Genomic DNA, 22,265 nt, shown 5'->3' with positions numbered 1-22,265 from the left:
TCCAAACACAAATGTTCTACTTGGATCTTATGCAGGACAGTGACTTTATTTGTTCTACCATTGCATGCATAGTTTTTCAGTACTCTTTAGAACTGCAACTCAAGTTAGAGGCCAAAAGTAAGCAACCCAATTTAACCCCAATACTAGCCCATCTGAAAGGGTAAATGTGGATAAAAGCAAGTTGGTGAGTGGGGTGGGTGGGACCTTAGTGTGTATCAGTTGATGGCTGTTTTACCTCCACCATTGGCAGCAGTATGCCTCTAAACGCCAGTTGCTGAGAATCACAGGTGGCCAGAGCGCTGTTGTGCTTCTGTTGAGCTTGCCATGGGCATCTGGTTGGCTGCTGTGAGAACAGAATGCTGGACTAGATGGGCCACTGGCCTGATCCAACAAGCTTGTCTTATGTTCTTCCTATTAAGTTCAAATGTGTGCAGTGCCGAGTGTCAGCTAATGCACTTATATAACAAAGAATCAAGCTCAACTGTGCAGTGCTCAGTTTCAAAAAAGCTTCCATTTCTACGCTTCCATTTCAAAAGCAGCTGACAGACATTATGGATAAATGATCTTTTTTGGAATGGCAGGTCTCTTTTTAAAGGCTTCAATACTGCATGACACAAAGTCTGACAATCCTGAATCTTTATTATTTACATTTTAGAAAATATTGGCATAAAAAATAAACCTTTTTTTTTTTAAAAAGGCACAAGTTTTAAAAAAAACTAACTTGACTGTAGTGTCAAATTGTAGTCTACTTTTAAAAAACAGTCCACTGTCAAAACTGGATCCCACATTCTGTAATGCTAAATGGGCGTTTTACAACACTGTTATTTCTTACATGGCAAGCGGTAATTGAAAATCCTTTTGCAGTGCCTGAATGGCACTGCTTGGAGAAAAAGATTCGATGAGTTATCAGACGTTGCCACGACTGACAGAGGTAAGGCCGGTAGTCCACATCTGCTTCACTGTGGTGTTTTCCTGAACTTTCAGATGTGTTCAGTGATTTCTGCATGATTGTTTGAGTTGTTGCAAACAAAACTAAGTGGTGCTCTCTTACAAGCTTCCCCAGGAACTGCGCACATCTCTTTAGGTTTGCTTCCTGCTGGCTAAGGTTCTCCCCTCCATTGACTCTGTCAATCCAATAAAAGGCTGATATACTGTCAATAATCAAGAGGCACAGGGAAGGGTGAGAGCAAAACATGTTTTCCAAAGAGAAAAGAGTAAGAAGCAGCTGAGCGCTGCTGCTGCAATTAACAAGGAAAAACCTCCCCAGACACTGCTTTATCATCTCTTCTGTGCCTTGGGGCAATCTGTGCTCCAGAATAGTCACTAAACGCAACAGGTCAAAATGGAAGTCTGTATCAATAAAAAGCACACCAACATCCAAGCCACCACCAGATTTTGGAAGAATGCAGCGGGCAATAAGATGATAGAGCATTTCTGTTTTTCCTGTTCCTTCTGGACCATGGAATTCAACAATATCTCCTGTTTAATAATGAAGAAGCAAATGTTTAAGCTAGGAAGGCATTTGCTGTTCAAGACACCTTTCAAATGGCTCAGCTTTCAGCTGTAACACACACACCTCTACCTGAAATCATGTGCAACTTTTCAGTACAATCAAATTCCCAATCCTACGCAGGTCTATTTAGAAGCAAGCCCCACTGGATTTGATTATTTTATTTTAATACAACAAACCAATACAGCTACACTTCTGGAAAGCAAGTGAATATATTTTCTTTTCTTGATGTGTGTAACACACACTCATGCCAACCAATTTGTTCTCAGGCAGCAAGAGAAAAAAACTTTCCCTTCCAAAGCAAAGATAAAAAGAAAATGGGGAGCATAAATTTTAATTTGTTTGTTTGTTTACCATTTATCTTCCAATATGCCAGACAATTATTACTGTGAATATTTTAAAGGATGTGTATGTATTTACCATGAATAGGATATCCTTCATCAGCAAACAGACAAGGTTCAAGCGTCTTCAGAGAACTTCTGCCTTCAAGTCGTGCAAGCAGCTTTGAAACAAAGAGAAAGTCAACTTTACTGAAATTAATGAGTCAACAAGCTAAATGTATTGATTGTGCACAAAACTTAGTGGGAGTTCAATGGCTTCCCAGCAGCTGGTTTTAACTGCACTGCTGCATGTGCAATTAAAAGTATATCTCAATTACTTTTAAATTTCTAGACATGGCACCACCTATAGAATCCAAATAAAAACCTGTGGGCAGAAAAGCATGCATAAACAAAATACACTGTATCCTCAGTGAAGTCAGTTCAATAAAACTTGGTTGATTTCTATGTATTTTCACCAAAATTATTTAAAGCAGCTTATAAAAGAAACTGTTACAATCTGAAATCCAGCAATAAAGTCTTAACGCTCTAAAAGCAACATTCTATTATATTGTATTAGCATATAATGGATCAATTGTAAGTGTTAGAGTAAGAGAGATATTAAACCAGACATAAAATAAATACAGAATCGCAAATTCCTCCTAAATATGACCACCGTGATTTTTAAAAGTTTGCAGGCTAGTGCTGAGGTAAGTCTCTTGAGTTGCAACAGTGAGTGCCATAGTGTTGAGGTCACTAAGAAAGCCCTGCTGCATTTCCCCACTGATCTTAGCTTCCTGATTAAAGATGACTATTGCCAGGATCCTCTTGATTACAGAAGATGGGAAGCCTCATATAGGGAGTGGGGCTGTCCAATGCAGATTGGGCCCAGCCACGCTAAATAGTTCAAAGCCAGCACCTTGAATTGAATCTGAAAGTTAACAGAGCACAGACCAGTATGTACACACAGGGCCTGCTATCTGCCTGCTCATTATGCTAAAATTCAGTTATCCAAATGAAAAGAATGATGTCCAAACCTTGCTATACATGCTGCAGGTTCAGATATCCAAGTTTGCCCACTTCCTTGTTTGTGGTTTGCTGGTTAGCAGTAGTCATTTTTGGGCAGAAACCATGCATGTAAGGAGCGGGGAGAGAGCTTGGAGAAAGGGAGCAGGATAGATAGTACAAATTACCGTATTTTTCGCTCCATAGGGCGCACCGGAACATAGGGCGCACCTAGTTTTTAGGGAGGGAAATAAAGAAAAAAAATATATTTCCCCCCTACCCCAAAGAGAAAGAAGCCAAGACAGACAGCTGGATCCATCCCGCTGGCTGTCTTGGCTTCCTCTTTAGCCACGCACAACCTCTCCAGCCAGGAGAGGCTGCGCGCGGCTTTGGCAGAAGCCAAGAAGCGCTCCGAAGGTTTGCGGATAGGTGCCTGAAGCCCGGGGAGCACAGCGGGAGTTGGCACTGTGCTCCCCGTGCTTCAGGTTGCAATCCGCAAGCCTTTGGAGCCCAGCTGCGCTCCGAAGGCTTGCGGATAGCTTCCTGAAGCCTGGAGAGCGAGAGGGGTCGGTGTGCACAGACCACTCTCACTCTCCAGGCTTCAGCGAAAGCCTGCATTCGCTCCATAGGACGCACACACATTTCCCCTTCTTTTTTGGAGGGGGAAAAGTGCGTCCTATAGAGCGAAAAATACGGTACATATTAGAAATACTCCCATAGGAATCCATGGCAATGTGGACTCATTATACAAATGCTTGTTTAACAAACGATTTTCAGGGAATGCATTTTGTATGCAGCATGTATGTGGCTCCCCCCCCAACTCCTATCAAGAAAGTGGCTGCCGCATTCTGCACCAGCTGTTAGCTTCCAGGCATTTTGACAGTAAATGTCCTGCATAAAAGGCATTGTTACACATTGGACCTTCAGTGTAACAAAGGCATGCATGGTGATGGTGATTGCTAGATTCCCCCAGTCCAGCAAATGTTAGTCTACACATTAAACAAAGCTGGCAAAACAATGGTTCAATCCACTGCCACCAACACATTTTCTAAAAAGAGTATCAGGCAATGCTCCTAAGCACTGAACAGGATTCATCAAGGATGAAGATGCAGATAAATACTGGACAACTTTCTTTCCTAAGCACCCAGGATCTCTAAACAATCCCATTCCATCCTGCCTAGAGTGAGTTGCTGCTTGTTTGTCCTCTTCCATCTGGACCACCTGGGAAAAAAATATATTTGAGGGTCCTCAGTGTGCCAATACCTCCAGATGATCTCTCTGTAACTTCAGACAGATAAACTTAACAGCAAGGTAGAGGAGCTGTTAACCTGACGACTTCCATAAAACATCTTCCTCCATTACTATTCCCCGACAAAAAAGATTGTGGTCTCACCTTATCTGGTTGTTGGCTGTGCCTAAATTTGAGTGATATAGAAAGACTAAGAGAATTGTACTGTCCAGTCCTTTTCGGTCAAGGGAAATGATAATCCAACTGGGGCAACTAAAGCAGCTTTGGTTCCAAATGCAGGCTGGATCGAAACACATGCATGTAGGCAGTCAAGAAAAGGTCAAACTATCTTTCTTCTTTATTTGCCCATTTGTCTTCTGCTGAAGCTTTCTAGATACAAACAGGCCATTTATTTTGGTCTGCAAGCTTCATGACATTTACCAAGAAATTCATGGACAGCACAGCCAGGGAGCCTAATGCAATATGGATTTTTGTGTTAGATGGACAAGTCTCTCAATTTAATGGTGTGTTTTGTATCAATACCACAAATGTCCTGGGGTACGAGGAGAAAGACACACACAAAACATAGTCACCATGACTAGGTACTATATACAGGGAATATTCTGCCCTAATAGTCTTGCATCCAAGGTGATTTCACTCTTTAATTTGCATTAATTTTGATAGTCAATCTGCAATTTTATCATATAAGTTCTGCTCCTTATGCCATCTTCTGCACAAGAAGGTGGGTATTGAAGACCTTTAAAGCAGTAATATTGCAAATAATTATAACATATTCCAGTGTATCTCCCGCACACAGAGAGAATCTAGGATTAACAAAATGAATATAGAATACTTAACCAAAGTTAAAATGCACAAGCAAATATACTTGATATGAGACACAAAGACAAGTGTGGAAGTGGAAACATCACATACCGGAACGTTACACAAGAACTGCAAAAACTACACTTTGATTTTGGAGGATGTTGTCTAGGAGCCAGTGTCTGAATATGACAAACCTCCTGATAAATGCATTCAACCCAAGCTGTATCTGTTTGTGTCTTAACTAGCACAAAGGTAGAGGATGACATTTTATTTAGTGTAATAGTGCTTTTTTTAATTCAAGACTTCATTTTTTTAATATTTCAAAATGCCTTTGAGGTGGGGCTGGATTAATTTCCCCTAAATTGTGACTGATACGTTGCTGGTTTTATAATGGTGGTACTACTTTTAATTACAATTTTTTTTTTAAAAAATTCTTGTTAAAATCATAACAGCACACTTATATGGTCTGTGTAAGAGACTATTGGAAGAGCAACTCATTCTTCCTTTGATCTGTATTCTATATACTGGTATTTGGAGATGTACAGTATGTGTGAGGGGGTCCTCACAGTGACTGACTAAGAGATTTAAGGGACAAAGGTTACAGGCACTACATTATTATTTATTATTATTTATCCAAAGATCCCAGGACGGTGTATTGCACAACATTAAAAACATAATACAGAGCATAATAATAAAATAATCATGATAGCAGTCCCCTCCATAATATTTAAGAAGCTATAGATTACTTAATGCCCAAAGGCCTGGGTAAGGAGGAATGTTTTTGCCTGGTGCCTAAAGGCATCTAATGATGGCACCATGCAAGCCTCTCTGGGGAGAGCAGTCCACAGATGGGAAGTCACCACAGAAAAGGCCCATTCTCGTGTTGCCACCCTTTGAAGCTTTCAGGGGGAGGGCACAGGGAAGGGCTTTGGATGACAAGCACTGGGTCTGACTTGGTTCGTATGGGGACAGGCAGTCCTTAAGGTCCTCAGGTCCTAAGCACTTTGAATTGAGCCTGAAAACTAATTGGCAGCCAGTGCAGTTGGCCCAGGACTGGGGTTATATGCTCAAACCATCTTGTTCTGGTGAGCAACCTGGCCATCAAATTTTGCACCAGCTGAAGTTTCTGAAAGGTCTTCAGAGGCAGCCCCACGTATAATGTATTGCAGTAATCCAACCTAGAGGTTACCAGAGCATGGGCCACAAAGGTTAGGCTATCCCTGACCAGATAGGGGTGTAGCTAGGCCACCAGCTGAAGCTGATAGAAGGCCATCTGTGCCACCAAGGTCACAAGCAACAGTAATGGATCCAGGAGACCTGTAAACTACATACCTATATGGAAACCATTACATCTGAGTTCACAGCCAATACATTCTGCACAGACTATCTGAAGGAGGGGCTTTAGTTAGTGACAGCACAGACACTTGGCATGTAGAAGGTCCCTGGTTCAGTCCCTGGAATCTCCAATGAAAAGGATCTGGAAGCAGGTAATGTGAAGGAGGACCTGGGAAGCCACCACCAGTCAGAGTAGATAATACTTAACTTGTCTGATCTAGTGCAAGAAAGCTTCCTATGCAACTCCATGGCTGCTGTTCTACCTCCTTCCCCTTTGCTAGCCACTCTCAAGAAGTATCCTACTCACTGTTTGTTACAGGCTAAATACGATTATATTATAATAAAGGTTCACATATTTTTCTCATATAACAGCAGGTGCTTATCTGGAGAACAGCGCATGCAAATTATTATGATAATTTAAGTACTAATGCACCTGTGCTTCTGATGTATGTTTACTTTCTAGGTTTTAAAGCAAAACAACTGCAGCCATTTAGCATCATGCTGTGTACGATGGGCAACATCCCAGGGGAGTCAGCTAACGGTTTTACAGAAAGAAAAAGCCAACAAAAGCCAGCCTCTGTGCTAACCGTCTTAAGCCAAACTGTTAGGATATTAAATATTAATCCCTACAATGGACTATTAAATACTGTATTTTTTATCCATTTCAAAGAGAGTTTGAAATTTTTACGAACCTAACAAATTCCACTGCAAGAACACCCCCAGTTTTTATTTAATCCCATTGTTGCTGAAAGGACTTCACAGCAATCTCTTTCCCCTCCATCATTATATTTTCACAACAGCCCTGTGAGGTCGCCTAGGCTAAGATAGCAACCGGACCAAAGTAAGGCTTTTGTAGTCCAACACACCTAACCTCTACAGCACACTAGAGACATGGACAAATGGTCAAAATGGAACTCAGATGTAACGGAAATGAAGTACTCTTCTTAATAATCATTTGATGGTTATATAAACTTTTGGAAAACAGAGACTGCCAATTTCTGTACCCCCAGGAGCCACTCTGTACTGAAGACAGCAGTTCCCAAGGCTCAGAGTGGGGTTGCTTTTACTGTATTCTGAAGCTGGCATCTATCAAGAAGACTTGGCTCCATCTTGGACTGAGCGAGGTCAGAGGTCCTTGCTGGGAACTGTTGTCTGGGAACTGCCAATGGCCAAAGGAGTACTTGGCTTCATTGTGGACAGTGAAGTCTAGCGGCTCAACCCACTCGCCTTAGAGTTCCTCAGTGGGAAGTCCAAGAATGAGGGCAAAAAAAGTCTGAAAAAACCTGGCGCCATGTTATTTCTTATTATATGTGCTAATCTTTTTGGATGCAGTTGTACTGTACAAACTTTTTCTCCGCCACTCTGAGAACCCCTTGGGGCTTTCAAGTAGGATATGGAATACCCTAAATAAATTAGTAACAGCTTCACATTTATGGAGCAAATGCACTTCAGACATATATTAAATCTACAAACAATAGAATTGTAGAGTTCTATATGTAAAAAAGAAGAGGAGTCAAATCTCTTTATCATTTGTAAACACAGGGAACTGCCTCACACTAGATCAGACTACGGGTCTGTCTAGCTCTGTACTGCCTACGATGACTGGCAGCAGCTATCCAGGACTGCAGACAGTCCTGCCTGGGGATGCCAAGGATTGAATCTGCATACAAAGCAAATGTTCTACCACTGAGTCATGGCTCCTCCCCAAGTTTTGGTACAGCCACCAGGGACCAGAGCTCACAACTGCCATCCTGAAACCAGGGTGTGTGTCAAGTTAGGTTTGCATTGTGCTGTCACTGACTCAATAGCATCTTGTAAACCTGGCCCTGCCATCTTCCTCCCCACCCCTTGGAAGCGATTGTAGAAGATAAATGACTGGCAGAAATTTGCCCATTACGGCATTCACAGGGCAAATAATTCACATTTTCCATATTCACCTGTCATTACGAGGCTTTCCCCTGACTACTTAATTAGGCGGGTGGAGCTTTTCCTGGCCTCAAAATCTGTTTGTCATGCTGCTATGACATAAGACACAAAGATAGGAAAAAATGTGGCAATACTAAATCCAGGACCTTATTTTATGGAACCACTTCCCAGAGAAGTCTACCGGGCCAGCTTGCTGCTGATTGTGAGGTTGGTTAGATTCAGTCTTTAGCAGATTCTGGTTGTGTTTGGATGGCTGTCAATCACCTTAATAAGCCAATACATGAACTCCAGGGCCCGCAAAGCAGGTGCTCTGCTCCTCCCTGCTGCAAGCCGCAGACAGGGAAATGGGTCTTCAGTTAACTATGGTTTCTCATTACTCCTGGTTAATGACGTCCAAGCAAGGAACACTAAACTAGGGCTTTATATCCAGGGTTGTTTGGAAGCCGTTAACCAGAGCTTTCCTTTTCAGACATAATGGCAAACAACACTTAACTGAAGTCTTGCTTCCTGGCTCATGCAGGCGAGGAGAAAAGTGTGGCCACGAGAAACAGGCTCATGTCTCAGTTTATGAAGCAATAGACATGGCAGTCCAAAGGCAGCTGCTGGGTGAACATGCACGAACTTTTGTTTGTTGCTTTATCCTCAGTTTATTTAAAGTCTTTTTATACCACCCTTCGGTTTTAGAAAGGAAGGTGTCATTGAAATGCAGGTGGAAAAACAGGTAAGAAACAAAAACCGTGTGAGGGGCTCATATAAGCCGCTGTGTGAGAGGTGAAAGATGGGTTAGAAAATTTCCAAGTGTCAAGGCCTATTCCAGCTGCACACCTCGACAAGGTAACCTACCATCAACCATCCTGTGGAGAAGGTTCCTGAAGGTTTAAAAAATATATCGTTGGCTGCCTTTTTCTGTTTTCTTTTCTATTTTTCACCTTCATAGACTGTGTACCACTGTCTCTCTCTGTGTGTGTGTGTGGCTGGGAAGAGACAGAAGCCCAGCTTGAGGACGTCCCGACAGCGTCCATAGCTGACCCCTGCTGGAAACAGGATGCTGGGCTGTGTCAGTCTTCCCCACCCGCTAGAGGCATGGGAGAGACCCCTCCCCCCGCTCCCCTCAGCGCGAGAGCATGGCCGGGGGAGGGGGCGTGCGCGTGCGTCATTCTCTGCCTCACCTGGGCGCCCGACTCCGCCTTCCCGAGCCCGTCAGTCATCGCTCGCGGAGGGAAACCCGCAGCAACGGCAGCTCATAACCGTAAAAGGAGGGAGGCGCCAACGGCTTCATACTTCGGCGCGCAAGCGCCGCCGGAACTGCCGCGCACGCGCTCTTCTCGGATCTGGAGGTGGAGGGGTGGGGCGAAAAGGAAGGAAACTTCATTACAGGGCGTCCAGGCCTCCTTCGCTGATGCTCTGCCTCGCGCATGCGCAATTCGGGCGCGTCTCTGACTGACAGTGTATTATTCCGACGCTTTCCAGTTTGGAGCATCTCCCGCTACGTCTATGGAAGCGCTCCTGAGTGGAGGCTTCTTTCTTTCTTTCTTTTGCAATGCGACCGAAGGATTTCGATTTCATGTTTTACATTTCCAGCGGGAGTCTTGCTTGGTGCGCAACCTCCCGCTCTGCAGGGCGGGCACGCTGGTTGCTCGTGCCCAGCAGTTCCGGGCGCGCTTACTCACGAGTAACCTGAATTCAGTAGCCTGACAGTGAAATCCTTGGCGTGTTTGCTCGGAAATCACTCTATGTTCGGTGGGGCTTGCTCATACGAACAAGTCTTGTTGTTGTTGTTTAGTCGTGTCCGACTCTTCGTGACCCCATGGACCAGAGCACGCCAGGTCTTCCACCGCCTCCCGCAGTTTGGTCAGACTCATGCTGGTAGCTTCGAGAACACTGTCCAACCATCTCACCCTCTGTCGTGCCCTTCTCCTTGTGCCCTCCATCTTTCCCAACATCAGGGTCTTTTCCAGGGAGTCTTCTCTTCTCATCAGGTGGCCAAAGTATTGGAGCCTCAGTTTCAGGATCGGTCCTTCCAGTGAGCACTCAGGGCTGATTTCCTTCAGGATGTAGAGGTTTGATCTTCTTGCAGTCCATGGGACTCTCAAGAGTCTCCTCCAGCACCATAATTCAAAAGTATCAATTCTTCGGCGATCAGCCTTCTTTATGGTCCAGCTCTCATTTCCATACATCACTACTGGGAAAACCATAGCTTTAACTATACGGACCTTTGTTGGCAAGGTGATGTCTCTGCTTTTTAAGATGCTGTCTAGGTTTGTCATCGCCTTTCTCCCAAGGAGCAGGCGTCTTTTAATTTCGTGACTACTGTCACCATCTGTAGTGATCATGGAGCCCAAGAAGGTAAAATCTCTCACTGCCTCCATTGAGCCCAAGAAGGTAATATCTCTCACTTCCTTCCATTTTGAATAAGTCTTAGTCTCCACTTATTTACCCGGGAGTAAAATCCACTGGATTCAGTAGGGTTTACTGTACTTCAGATTAGCTGTTAGGATTTCGGCCAAAAACCATTTTAAGCAAACTTACGTGAGGTGTAAAACCCGTTGAACATAATGCGATAAATGAGTACGTGTACGATTTCCATTTTAGGTGCATACAGTAAGCCCACAATTTATGCGCATTTAATTTTTGTGCATTCTGTTTTAGGTGTGTGGCAAAAAAAGGGTGGGAAGCCGCTGCCACCGGAAAAATGACTTATGGCAATCTCACTCACCATTGAACCCAATGGGTTGAGACTTGGCTTTAGGTGTGATCCCCAGAACATAATCCCCATGTAAGTTGCGGGCATACTGTATTCAAATGTTTAGAATTAAAACTTGTCACAAGTGAGCCTTAGTGTGAACAAGTAAAACCCCTGAAATGTTGAATAGCAGCAAGGCAAGAGCCTGACCAGAACTTGGGGGGGGGGGGAGGATCAATCATATTTCGTATTTCTCTTGCCGCTTATAAAGACACACTTTCCTTTTAATTGCATTCATGGTGCATTCCATGGCAGGATCCTTAAGCACTTTGCAAATAAGAGCAAATTAATCCTCTTAATATCCCAAGAGAGAGCATACATTAAATTACTAAGGTAATTGAACAAAGATACAATTACCTTTGTCTAGCAGAGGAACTGCAAGAACCAAAGCAATCATTCCATGGACTATTGTACAGGGAAGGAGATATTTCCAATTTCTCTCTGTGTGTGACTGTGCAATTTCCCCTGAAATAAACAGCACCTGTTCAATCAGATTTCCAGCTGCAACTTTTAACATGGGGCATTAGGCATATATAAGATTTTATTTTTGAGAGGGAGTCCTGGGTATGATTAATAGGATTTCCTGTTTTACTGAGCCTGCTCCTATGCCTTTGATAGAAGAAAAATTGAGCAGGAGTAGCCATTCCTGGGACAGCGATGAGAATAGCTTTACCTCAGGTTCTGCATCTTCAGCCCCACCCCTTAATTAGCAAAGTATCATAAATAAAGCAGACAGAATCCAGAGAGGAAAGAAAATCCTGAAAACACTCTGCTGAAACTGAATGAAAACTGTAATTTGAGGAGAAAGTTTTTTTATCATTCTTACTTAAGGCCTTGTACGTATCAGGGAGACATTCAACCAAACATACAGAGGAGAAGATTCCTTCAGAACTACACAGCCAGTCAGAGTGCATGTTACCTTCATGAACATCATGCCACTCTGCCTAGTTGCTAAGTAACATCTCCATTCCCCACCATGGTTAGATGACCCTTAACACTAACAGAGATAACCCATATGGAATGATGATCCCTGCTGTTACTCAGATGGGAGGCGCTCAAAGCAGACAGATTTGACTAGCATTTAGAATTATCTGTATCATCCATATCCTCTGCTAGGTGGCTGGTACCTGGAGATGCAGGGGATATAAACTTGGGACTTTCTTCATGCAAGGCAAATGTTCTACCACTGAGCTACAGCTGTTCTCTAAAGCAGGAGAGAGCAAGGTCCATGGGGATGGTTTGGTAGAAATCTAGAAACACAGGAAACTATTGTACTGGGTCTGCCTAGCTCAGTATTTTTTAAACTGCCTGGCAGGGGCTGTCCATGGTGTCCAAGACAAGTCCTAGCCCTACCGCAGAAGCCAGAGATTGAATATGGCAGCCTCCGTGTGTAACAACATGTTCTCTAGCATTGAGCTAGAGCAGGGGTAGGCAAACTAAGGCCTGGGGGCCAGATCCGGCCCAAACGCCTTCTCAATCCGGCCCACTGACGGTCTGGGAATCAGCATGTTTTTACATGAATAGAATGTGTCCTTTTATTTAAAATGCATCTCTGGGTTATTTGTGGGGCATAGAAATTCGTTCATTCCCCCCCTCCCAAATATAGTCCGGCCCACCTCATGGTCTGAGGGACGGTGGACCAGTCCCTTGCTGAAAAAGGTTGCTGACCCCTCAGCTAGAGCTCTTTCCCAGCTGTGAATAATACAGAACCTGGCATGCTGCTGAATCTGTAAAATCACAAGTATCTATTCTTTAGAGAAGAAGTTTCTAGTCATCATTACTAAATGGAAAATTTGGAAAGAAAAGGGCAAAAGTTTATATTTAATCTAATTTAGGCAAGTTCTCTCCATGTAATGTGAAGTGTTTGTATAATTTGGGATTTCCCCTCCATCCTGTGCAGTACTGCAGCTCCTCTGGAACCAACTTTGTTTCAAGATGCGATAGAAAGGAGAGGTTATAAAGCAGTAGGTAGAGTACATGCATTTCATGCAGAAATGTTCCAGGTTCAAACTTCCCCCATGTCCCAGAGTGCACCTCCAGTAAAAGGATTTCAAGCATCAGGAACAGAAAAGACTAGATGGACAAGAGTTGAATCAGTGTAAGGCCTTGTTATGCTGTCCATCTGCACTATGATGCGACTGAGACGAGATTGGATTGCTAGAAAGATAAAACTACAAGCCGCAGTCAAAACATAATGCATGAAGAATGGCACAGTGGAAACCAGCCAAAACGGCTCAGACTAATCAACCATAAAGCGTAAAAGAAAGATGGCAAATTGAAGCAGCTTGTTTGCATAAGATCTCTTATTGCAGATATAGGAAAAGGCGAGTAGCAATATCCTATTTCTATGGCTGCTCACCCAGATGCCAGTTATAATTAACTGCCATTTTAATGTCTTTTGCTCTTTAAACCATGTAAGAAAAAGAGCACTTCTTTAACTATTGACAGCAGCCTTTCTCATGGGGCGTATGCAAGAGGATGAAAATCATCCAACATTAGAACAGTCATGAGTTCTAAGCCATTCGTTACTTAAACCTGGGTTGCTTCTTGCGTGTGGAGAACCTTCATATCCCCCCAAACACAGGTATATTATATTCATGTTATCCCAACGAAAATATGCAAAGCCTGTTTGCAGCTATATGTATCGATGCAGAGATTTTGACTTCACCAGTGGGAAAGCACATCTCTCCATTAGGCCTGCTCTTCCCTCAACTGACATCTGGGGCCAGCCATTCCATCAGGCTGCCTATCTTCTCAGTGGGAGAGATAGGAAGCAGAAGGTACATTTCATTAGCTTTGCTGGAGCCCCAGCTCCATCAGGCACTTCCTGCCCCTGAACTGTGCCAGCTGGTCATTACGGGAATAACTGTTTAGAAACTGGTGCCTGAGTTTTGATTTTTATTATCCTTTTCCCCTTGTGTGTCATGTTGTTTTTTTTTAGATTGTGAGCCTGCGGGTAGGGACTGTCTTGTTTTGATTGTATGTAAGCTGCTCTGGGAACCTTTTTGGCTGAAGAACGGGAGCAAATGCTTTGAATAAATAAATAAAGCACTATCAGCTTGGCCTGGCCTTCACCACCCTAGGAAATGAATGCTTTTTGAAGATGCTAGACAATCCCTGATAGCAGATCTCAGGCCTGGTAGTACAGCAGATACCAGGGTTCAAGGAAGTTCATAATGTAAGGTCTCTCCTGTCATATTAAAGGTAAAGGTGAAGGACCCCTGACAGTTAAGTCCAGTCACGAATGACTCGGGGGTTGCGGCGCTCATCTCGCTTTACTGGCCGAGGGAGCTGACGTTTGTCCGCAGACAGTTTTTCCGGGTCATGTGGCCAGCATGACTAAGCCACTTCTGGCGAAACCAGAGCAGCGTATGGAAACGGCGTTTACCTTCCCACCGGAGCGGTACCTATTTATCTACTTGCACTTTGATGTGCTTTCGAGCTGCTAGGTTGGCAGGAGCTGGGACCGAACAACGGGAGCTCACCCCGTCGTGGGGATTAGAACCGCCGACCTTCCGATCAGCAAGCCCAAGGCTCAGTGGTTTACACCAAAGCACCACCCGCGTCCCTTTAGCGCCACCTGTCATATTAAGTTATGCCAATCTTTTTACTCATGCCATGATCTACAGTAATTTCCAGCAAAGTTCAGTTTGGCACACTCCTATGTGCAAAGTCTAGGGCGGTCCCCACAGCTCTTGGCATGTCGACATCCATCTGTCTCAGGAGACAGCACCTGCTGTGGCTGTAGAGACTGATACAGGAGAGACATGTTTTGTTGCAGCTGGGGCAGATGAACGGCTGTACTGCTGCAGATGCACCGTGGAGTTTCTTCTATCTGTGCTCCTCCCAGCAGTCATTCCTCTTTTGGTCACTGCTGTGGATACACAACCTGACTGTCAGTGCTGCCTGTGTTGTAACAGCACCTGCATGTTGCATTCTGTACAACTTAAAGCGTAATAATGCATCCTTGATAGGTGTTCACATCTCTCCCCTCCTCCACTCGCCATGTTGTCCTTCATACTAGGAAATGAGTAGTATGTTTAGTTAGCTCAAGTCAGCATCCCCACAGGCCAGTTTATGCTGCATAAGGAAGGCATATGTGGGCTGTGCTTTAAGAAGGGAATGTTTAAAGTTGAATAGCAGCCTGAGGGCAGAAGAAGCTGCCTGTGAATTTTCCCCCTGCTCATTTGCTAACTAAGATTACATGTCATTCCCCACAAGCTCGGGCCAAGAGGGACACTTGTTTCCATGAGTCACACACAGCAAATGTGGGTCGTTTGTGATGAGAAGCCTGATGAAAGCGAAGCTTTCCACTACAGGCAGCAACAAGGGAGCTCCTTTAACACTTCTGGGTAAGTATGCCTTTCATAGCATGAAATACCGTAAATGCATGACTCACAATTCTTTAATGGCAGAAACGACTTTTCAGGCTACTGAAATCATTTCAGTGAAATGAGGTATTTGATAGCACATGAATGCCTCACAAAGAAGCCTGGGAATGTAGTTTACCCTTCACAGAACTACAATTCCCAGCACCTTTAATAAGCTACAACAGTACCCAGGGTTTTTTGAGGAAAGTCATGTGTTTGCTGCCCAGGAATGGACTTTTATGTGAAAGCACTTCAGTTCTGCTACGGCAAACAAATGCCTAGGCTTCTAGTGTGCTCAGAGACACCCTATTCTTTAATTCTCAACAATATGTCTTTTGCACCTGGCTCTGCAGTTCTAGTAAAAAACTAAACAAAGCACATCTGACACGTCTGAGGTCTGCTGTTCCAAACCGTAGACCCAAAAGGAGGGCGTGTGGGAGTGGTTGGGTGCAGGGATACCAAAGAAGGATGCCAAAAACAGCAGAATGGCCAGTTTTATTATAGTGTTTTATTAAAGACATATTAAAGAAGCCTGCCAGGTTGCCTAGTCTTTGCTAACAAGGGATGGGCACTACAGCAAGGAGATGGCTTGTCCGTGCCCAAGCAAACGTGCATCCATTCTTTATACACAAAGCAGCACCTGTCATTACACCTGACTAGATGAGGGCACAGGTGGCAAATACCCAAACCTTACAGATAGCTCCCCTTTCTGGGCTCAGATCCCAGCACCCCAAGCCCACATGGATAACATCAAAGCACGCCAATTAGCTTATCTCTAAGCAAGTGAATATAAGCACGTATGAGCTCATTGCTACAACAACTACCAATTAATTGTGGGGTTATCTTGACTGCCAAGATGGCGTTCGCAAAGCTTCTGGAACATTCAACTTTGGTTCGACACATCTGCCCACCCGGATTTATATGGCATGAGACTATTCTAGCTCCCTGAGGTGGCAGCCCTTGAACTCGCACCACCTTCTGATCTGTTTACCTTCAATGGGGCAAATCCAAAGTGGAAGCCAGCTGGCGATACCTGCAGGAGCTGGGGAGAAAGGGAACAAATGCCCCCACACGAACCAATGGGCATTTATTTTCACATGCTCACTGCCCTAGTATGAATTGCCTTGTTGTGTGGACCTGTGTGTACAGTGGTACCTCAGGTTAAGTACTTAATTCGTTCCGGAGGTCCGTACTTAACCTGAAACTGTTCTTAACCTGAAGCACCACTTTAGCTAATGGGGCCTCCTGCTGCTGCCGCACCACCGGAGCCCGATTTCTGTTCTCATCCTGAAGCAAAGTTCTTAACCTGAGGTACTATTTATGGGTTAGCGGAGTCTGTAACCTGAAGCGTATGTAACCTGAAGTGTATGTAACCCGAGGTACCACTGTACATCAGCCATGCACTACAGCCTACTAGGGGCATGGCCATCTGCCAGCATTAACTGTTGCCAGCAGGTCAGAAAAACAACCAGAGGTAACCCGAGTTACCACTGTATCTACATTCACTGTGTTGAGTGTGGCTTACTTCTTTTACCTTACTGCTGCAGTCCTATGCACAGGCATGCCTATTTTTCTCCACCAAAGGCTGGTCTGAATACATTGTGTACGATCTACCCTTTCATAGATTTTTTTACCTCTACATCATGGAGGAAGTGGCCCATGGTTACATGTTTACTAACTTTAATATTATTTTATTTGTACCCTGCCCATCTGACTGGGTTGCCCCAGACCCTCAGGGTTATATTAAGATTGGACCTAATGCTGGAATGTGTTTGCCACTTAATACAATGTTCTAGGAGGACCTGTTAACATGAGGAAGATGGCCTCTCCATCCTGCAACTGCCAGTGTAGGGCTTTCTGAGAATCATTTTGCCTTGAAGGGAAAGAGAGAAAGATGGGAATGACAGCACAGAGAGCTGCCCATTACCTACTTGCAAAGGTTCCAGGTGAGATGGCTTCTCCCTCCCACGATCGCCACCACCTAAGGAACATGTCGTCCAGATGAGAAATCTAGGGTGTGTACACACTATATCTTTAAAAACACATTCCTTCCCTCAAAGATTTCTGGGCACTGTAGTTTGTGAAGGGTTGTGGGGAATTGTAACTCTGTGAGGGGTATGTACTGCCCAGAATTCTTTGCGGGAAGGAACTTTAAAGGCATAGTATTTACACAGCCCAAGTTTCAAATAGTCCATTCCCCCACCTAGGTTGTCTTGGCTGTTTTATTATATAGTTTTAATCAATGTGAGTTGTTTTAATATTTCTTCATAAACTGCTTTGTGAGGTTTGACTGAAAAGCAGGATGCAAGTAATACAATTTTTTAAAATGAGTTTGTGGGTGTCAGGTACCCATAATCCCTGGATTTGGTAGGTGTTAGAATTTAATCAGCATGTGGAGAATTAAACTGGAAGTCAGACTCTTAATAGATTCTCGTGTTCAGCAGATTGCCTGAGAGAGCCATTAACAAAGAACAAACACAGGGAGATGGGCCATCATCAAAGCAGAGACTCTGTGCCAGCCGGCAAATGGGTGGAGCCCCTCCCTGAGTTCTGAGATAGCAGAGAGAACGCTGGGTAGTGGGTAGTTTAAGATTGCAGTTGGAGATGATGTGGGCTGGAGTTCAATGGGGGTAGTCTGTAAAACACGGCAAGCTGGAGAGGGGCAGAACCGTGGCTCGTGTCTTTTTTTAATCCAAGGCTGCTGCGGCTATGGGAGAAGTATGACCCTCTTGCGGTTTCAATGCTATGAGCCCCTCCATCGTAGGCTCAGGTTGTGTGTGTGTGTGTGTATGTGTGTATATATATATATATATATATATATATATATATATATATATATATATTATATACTGTATCATAAAACAATACAGTCTCCACTGCTCCTCATTTTCCAGAAGGAAACATGAATCTTGGGTAAGCTGGAATCTTTAGAAGACACCTGAAGGCAGACCTGTGTAGGGAAGCTTTTAAATGTTTAATGTTTATTATGTTTTTATATATGCTGGAAGCTGCCCAGAATGGTTGAGGCAACTAATAATAATAATAATAATAATAATAATAATAATAATAATAATAATAATAATGGGCTGGGGTGGTGTGCAACAATATCTTAAATAAGGCTGCCTAGTCCCACCTACCTGAGAGTAAGCCTCACTGAATTTAATAGGGCTTACTTTTGAGTGCACACAATTAGGGTTTCACTGTAAATACATATTTTAAAATCTGAACACTATACAGTATTATAGATTGAAGCTGAGATGCGTAAATGTCCCTCCCCCTGCCTTATGGTGCATCCTGAAATTTTTTTTTCTCAGTTGGCTGGTTAATTTTTCTCCCCTTCATCTTTTTGCTCCCAAAGTTCATCTTAGCTTTGTCTACTGTGAGAAGGATAACAGAGCCTGTTAAGAGACTAAACAAGATAGCATTTGTAAAAGCTCTAAATAGAATCAAACTGCAAGAACAAGAGGAAGAAGGACTTGCATGTTGGTGTTGTAGGCTCTCCTTTGATTTCATAATTTCAAAAGTTTACCTGTGAGTTTCTGTATAACTTATGGAAGAAGGCTTAGCTTTGTAATGGCTAATGTGTTAAAATGCATTTGGTGTTCAAAGCCCATTAATATATTGATGGATCAAAACAAACAAAAGATAAAACGCCACATTAAACTCAGCAGTTCTCCATTCAAATAAGCAACCCTTCATTTTATAATGGACGATAGTAGCTCAAAAATGACAGTTAGATCCGACAACACTTTCCTCCCTAGATTTACATAAGGCAGAAAATCAATTGCACTGGACTTTATGGTTGCTGCTGCTTCATCATCTCCATGTGAGCTCTGTTTGATCTCTTTTCTTACAACAGGTGCCACCAATTAATGAGAAATCAACTGCTATGGGAAACTCTTTTGTATGTGAAGCAAGATGTGAAGGTGAAAATTCTACTTCCCTTGTTTGCAAAAACTAAGGGAGTTTGGCTTATTGCAGTCATCAAAAATATTTGTGAACTTCTTGGGCTGAGCTAACATTTCTTGCACAGTGTCATATTTTTGGATTGTTCTGCTCCCTTCGCATGGAATACAACCATAACCATATCCTACATAATGTCACACATTACGTTGAGAAGTTTCAGGGGTTCCAGCATGCACTCTGGGTTGGTTTTCCTGGAAAGAGGTCACTGGTGACTTGAGGCATTTATGGGATGCCAAGTTTCATTTACACATAAGTATATATAGGCTGACCATAAGCATGGGGTTCACAGCATGAATACTGCAGCAGATCCTGCTCCCCATTTAGCTTCCCAGGGGGATAATAATAATAATAATAATAATAATAATAATAATAATAATAATAATTTATATCCCACCCATCTGGCTGGGTTTCTCCAGCCACAGTGGGTGGCTTCCAACAAAATTTTGAAATACAATAGTGTATTAAACATTAAAAGCTTCCCTAAACAGGGCTGCCTTCAGATGTCATCTAAAAGTCTGGTAGTTGCTTTTCTCTTTGACATCTGGTGGGAGGGCGTTCCACAGGGTGGGTGCCACTACTGAGAAGGCCCTCTGCCTGGTTCCCTGTAACTTCGCTTTTCGCAGTGAGGGAACCACCAGAAGGCCCTTGGCTCTGGACCTCAGTGTCCTGGCAGAACAATGGGGGTGGAGACATAGGAAGCTGCCTTATAGAGAACTAGACCATTGATTCATTTGGCTCAGTATTGTGTACAGTACACTGACAGGAAGCAGCTGTCCAGTATTGCAGGCAGGAATCTCTTCCAGTCCTACCTGGGCATAAGGCATATGGTCTGCCACTGAGCTACGGCCCTTCCCGAACTACAGCAGTGGATTCTCGCCTCTGTGTCTCTTTCAGACTAATTTCCAGCACTACCAGTCTATTGTCCTCTTTCACACACGCAGATCCTTGAGGATGCCACCTCCAGCCTGGGAAGGGGGAAAGAAAGACCAGCCCCCTTTCAGAAGGTTCTCTGACCATTAATAATAATAATAATACAATTTTATTTATATCCCGCCCTCCCCAGCCAAAGTCGGGCTCAGAGTGGCTAACAACAGTAAAATAATACAACATTCTAAAACCAATTCATTATAAGATCAGTTCAAATCAAATTGATGGCAACCATTGGGCTAGAGTTCTGTGAAGAATTACCAAAGGAGGGGGTCAGACTGTACCTTGGCCAAAGGCCTGGTGGAACAGCTCTGTCTTGCAGGCCCTGCGGAAAGATGTCAAGTCCCGCAGGGCCCTAGTCTCTTGTGGCAGAGCGTTCCACCAGATCGGAGCCACAGCCGAAAAAGCCCTGACTCTGGTTGAGGCCAGCCTAACCTCTCTGTGGCCAGGGACCTCCAAGGTGTTTTTGTTTGAAGACCATAAGGTCCTCCGTGGGACATACCAGGAGAGGCGGTCCCATAGGTACGAGGGTCCTAGGCCGTATAGGGCTTTAAAGGTTAAAACCAGCACCTTAAACCTGATTAGCTTCTGTTGCAGGAGTAGCCAACATGGTGAACTCCAGATAGTAAGCATGAGAGCAACACTGGATCAGGCCAAAAGCAGGAAGGACAGGGCCATCACGGCTAGTATCTGCTGATAGCTTTATCCTATTAATTTGTCTAATCCTCTCTTAAAGCCATCCTAGTCGCTGGCCATCATTACCTCCTGTGGGAGAGTGGTCAGTGGTCAGGAGTGATGGGAGCTGAAGTCAAACAACACCAACATCTGGAAGGCGCCACCTGGCCACCATTGCCCTATGGCAACAAACCACCTGTACGTGACCATATATTTAATTATACAAAATACAGTCCTCCCAGGAAAAGGGAATCTAGCAGGCTAAGCTTAACCTATTTAGCAGCCTCTTTTCACAACCAGAGTTACAGGGCTGCCAGAATCCTTGAGACACTATGCTATACCTACCTTCTCAGCTGGGATTTCCAGGTCAAGAGTCTGATGTGGCTATTCTGATGAGCTCTTGAAATAATGCAGTTTACTCATTACCTTTCAAAAGCTTGGGTGTCTGTTTTCTACAAACACTGCTGGCTTGTTGCTTTGGGGTTTATCTGTCACATTCATCACACAATCCCCATTCATATTTCATGATTTATTACCCTACACAGAAGTGCTTTCTGTGTATGAAACACAGCATGTGAAGCCATCCTCAGTTGAAAGTCTGGTCTTGTTTGAAGAGAGGTTTTCCTAAGCCCCTAATAACATCTTTCCTTACTTTTACTCTTAGTAGATCTGACAGATATTACTTATAATTTATATTTCCTAATCTAACATATGGTGACACTTTGCTTCCCAATAGCCGATTGACATTTTTTAATGTTTCTCTTGGACTGTTGCCTAAGTACATTTGCAAATAGTTTAGTGCTCAGCTTAAAATGAATTCACTCCCAGAATTCCATTTGCAATCTATTATTTATGGCTTACAAATGTTAAGATCAAAAAGAAAATAATCAAATGTATATTATATTGTGGCATATCTTCCACTGGGATTACAAAAGTCTAGAAACTTTAATGCTAAATTTGTGTAAAAGGGAGAATTCCTCCCTCTTCCCCAAGATTCGAGAGCTTGATGCATTTCTTAAAGGGGCGGGGGACATGAACTTGCTTATTTTCGTCCACTAGTAAGAAAAAGTATACTTGACTGCCCTACATTTATTTTATAAATTCAGAGAAAATGCTGTCACCAGCGCTGGACATACCTATGGATCAAATGTAGCCATCCACTAGCTCTCTTACTGACTGCATTATGAATGATTCAAAGAGGAGTGTGTAAATAGCTCTGCATGATATTTAAGGAAAATCATGAATGCAGAGATGGTGGCATTACTTGGATTGGGTTACATGCATTTGTCTCCATCTAGTAAGGTAGTTCCAGATGTGCAGTTGATGCACATCTGGATGTGTATGTATATTTGTGATGTTATAAATTATTATTATTATTAATCTGTTCCCCACTGAATTTTCTGGATGTGTGGTGCAGATGTGAGTGAGCACCCCAGACCAC

General features: G+C 43.5%; 1 protein-coding gene and 1 long non-coding RNA gene across 5 annotated transcripts; one reads left to right on the top strand and one right to left on the bottom strand.

Annotated features, from left to right (window-relative positions):
- Window positions 1-621: 621 nt before the first annotated feature.
- On the bottom strand, window positions 622-9,449 carry XRCC2 (X-ray repair cross complementing 2). Of its 2 annotated transcripts, none has more exons than XM_083580028.1 (3): window positions 9,313-9,449; window positions 1,931-2,012; window positions 622-1,479 (listed from the first exon to the last, which is right to left on the bottom strand). In XM_083580028.1, the coding sequence occupies exons 1-3, from the start codon at window positions 9,349-9,351 to the stop codon at window positions 770-772; spliced, it is 831 nt and encodes a 276-aa protein (XP_083436154.1). In that variant the 5' UTR covers window positions 9,352-9,449; the 3' UTR covers window positions 622-769. The 2 variants fall into 2 exon arrangements, with proteins under 2 accessions (XP_083436154.1, XP_083436155.1); XM_083580029.1 differs by lacking the exon at window positions 9,313-9,449 and adding an exon at window positions 2,865-2,891.
- On the top strand, window positions 2,865-22,065 carry LOC310746290. 3 transcript variants are annotated; one of them, XR_014540586.1, is made up of 6 exons: window positions 2,865-2,982; window positions 3,515-8,525; window positions 8,574-9,883; window positions 15,108-15,238; window positions 17,053-17,202; window positions 20,886-22,065. It is a non-coding gene; the product is annotated as an uncharacterized lncRNA (long non-coding RNA). The 3 variants fall into 3 exon arrangements; XR_014540588.1 differs by lacking the exons at window positions 2,865-2,982; window positions 3,515-8,525; window positions 8,574-9,883; window positions 20,886-22,065 and adding exons at window positions 10,826-10,919; window positions 19,116-19,411; XR_014540587.1 differs by lacking the exons at window positions 2,865-2,982; window positions 3,515-8,525; window positions 8,574-9,883; window positions 20,886-22,065 and adding an exon at window positions 19,116-19,419 and having other exon boundaries at window positions 10,794-15,238.
- Window positions 22,066-22,265: the final 200 nt, after the last annotated feature.

Source organism: Podarcis filfolensis, assembly GCF_964270895.1.
Source record: "Podarcis filfolensis genome assembly, chromosome: 12".
Lineage (NCBI taxonomy): Eukaryota > Metazoa > Chordata > Lepidosauria > Squamata > Lacertidae > Podarcis > Podarcis filfolensis.
This window is presented reverse-complemented; position numbering and strand designations above follow the sequence as displayed.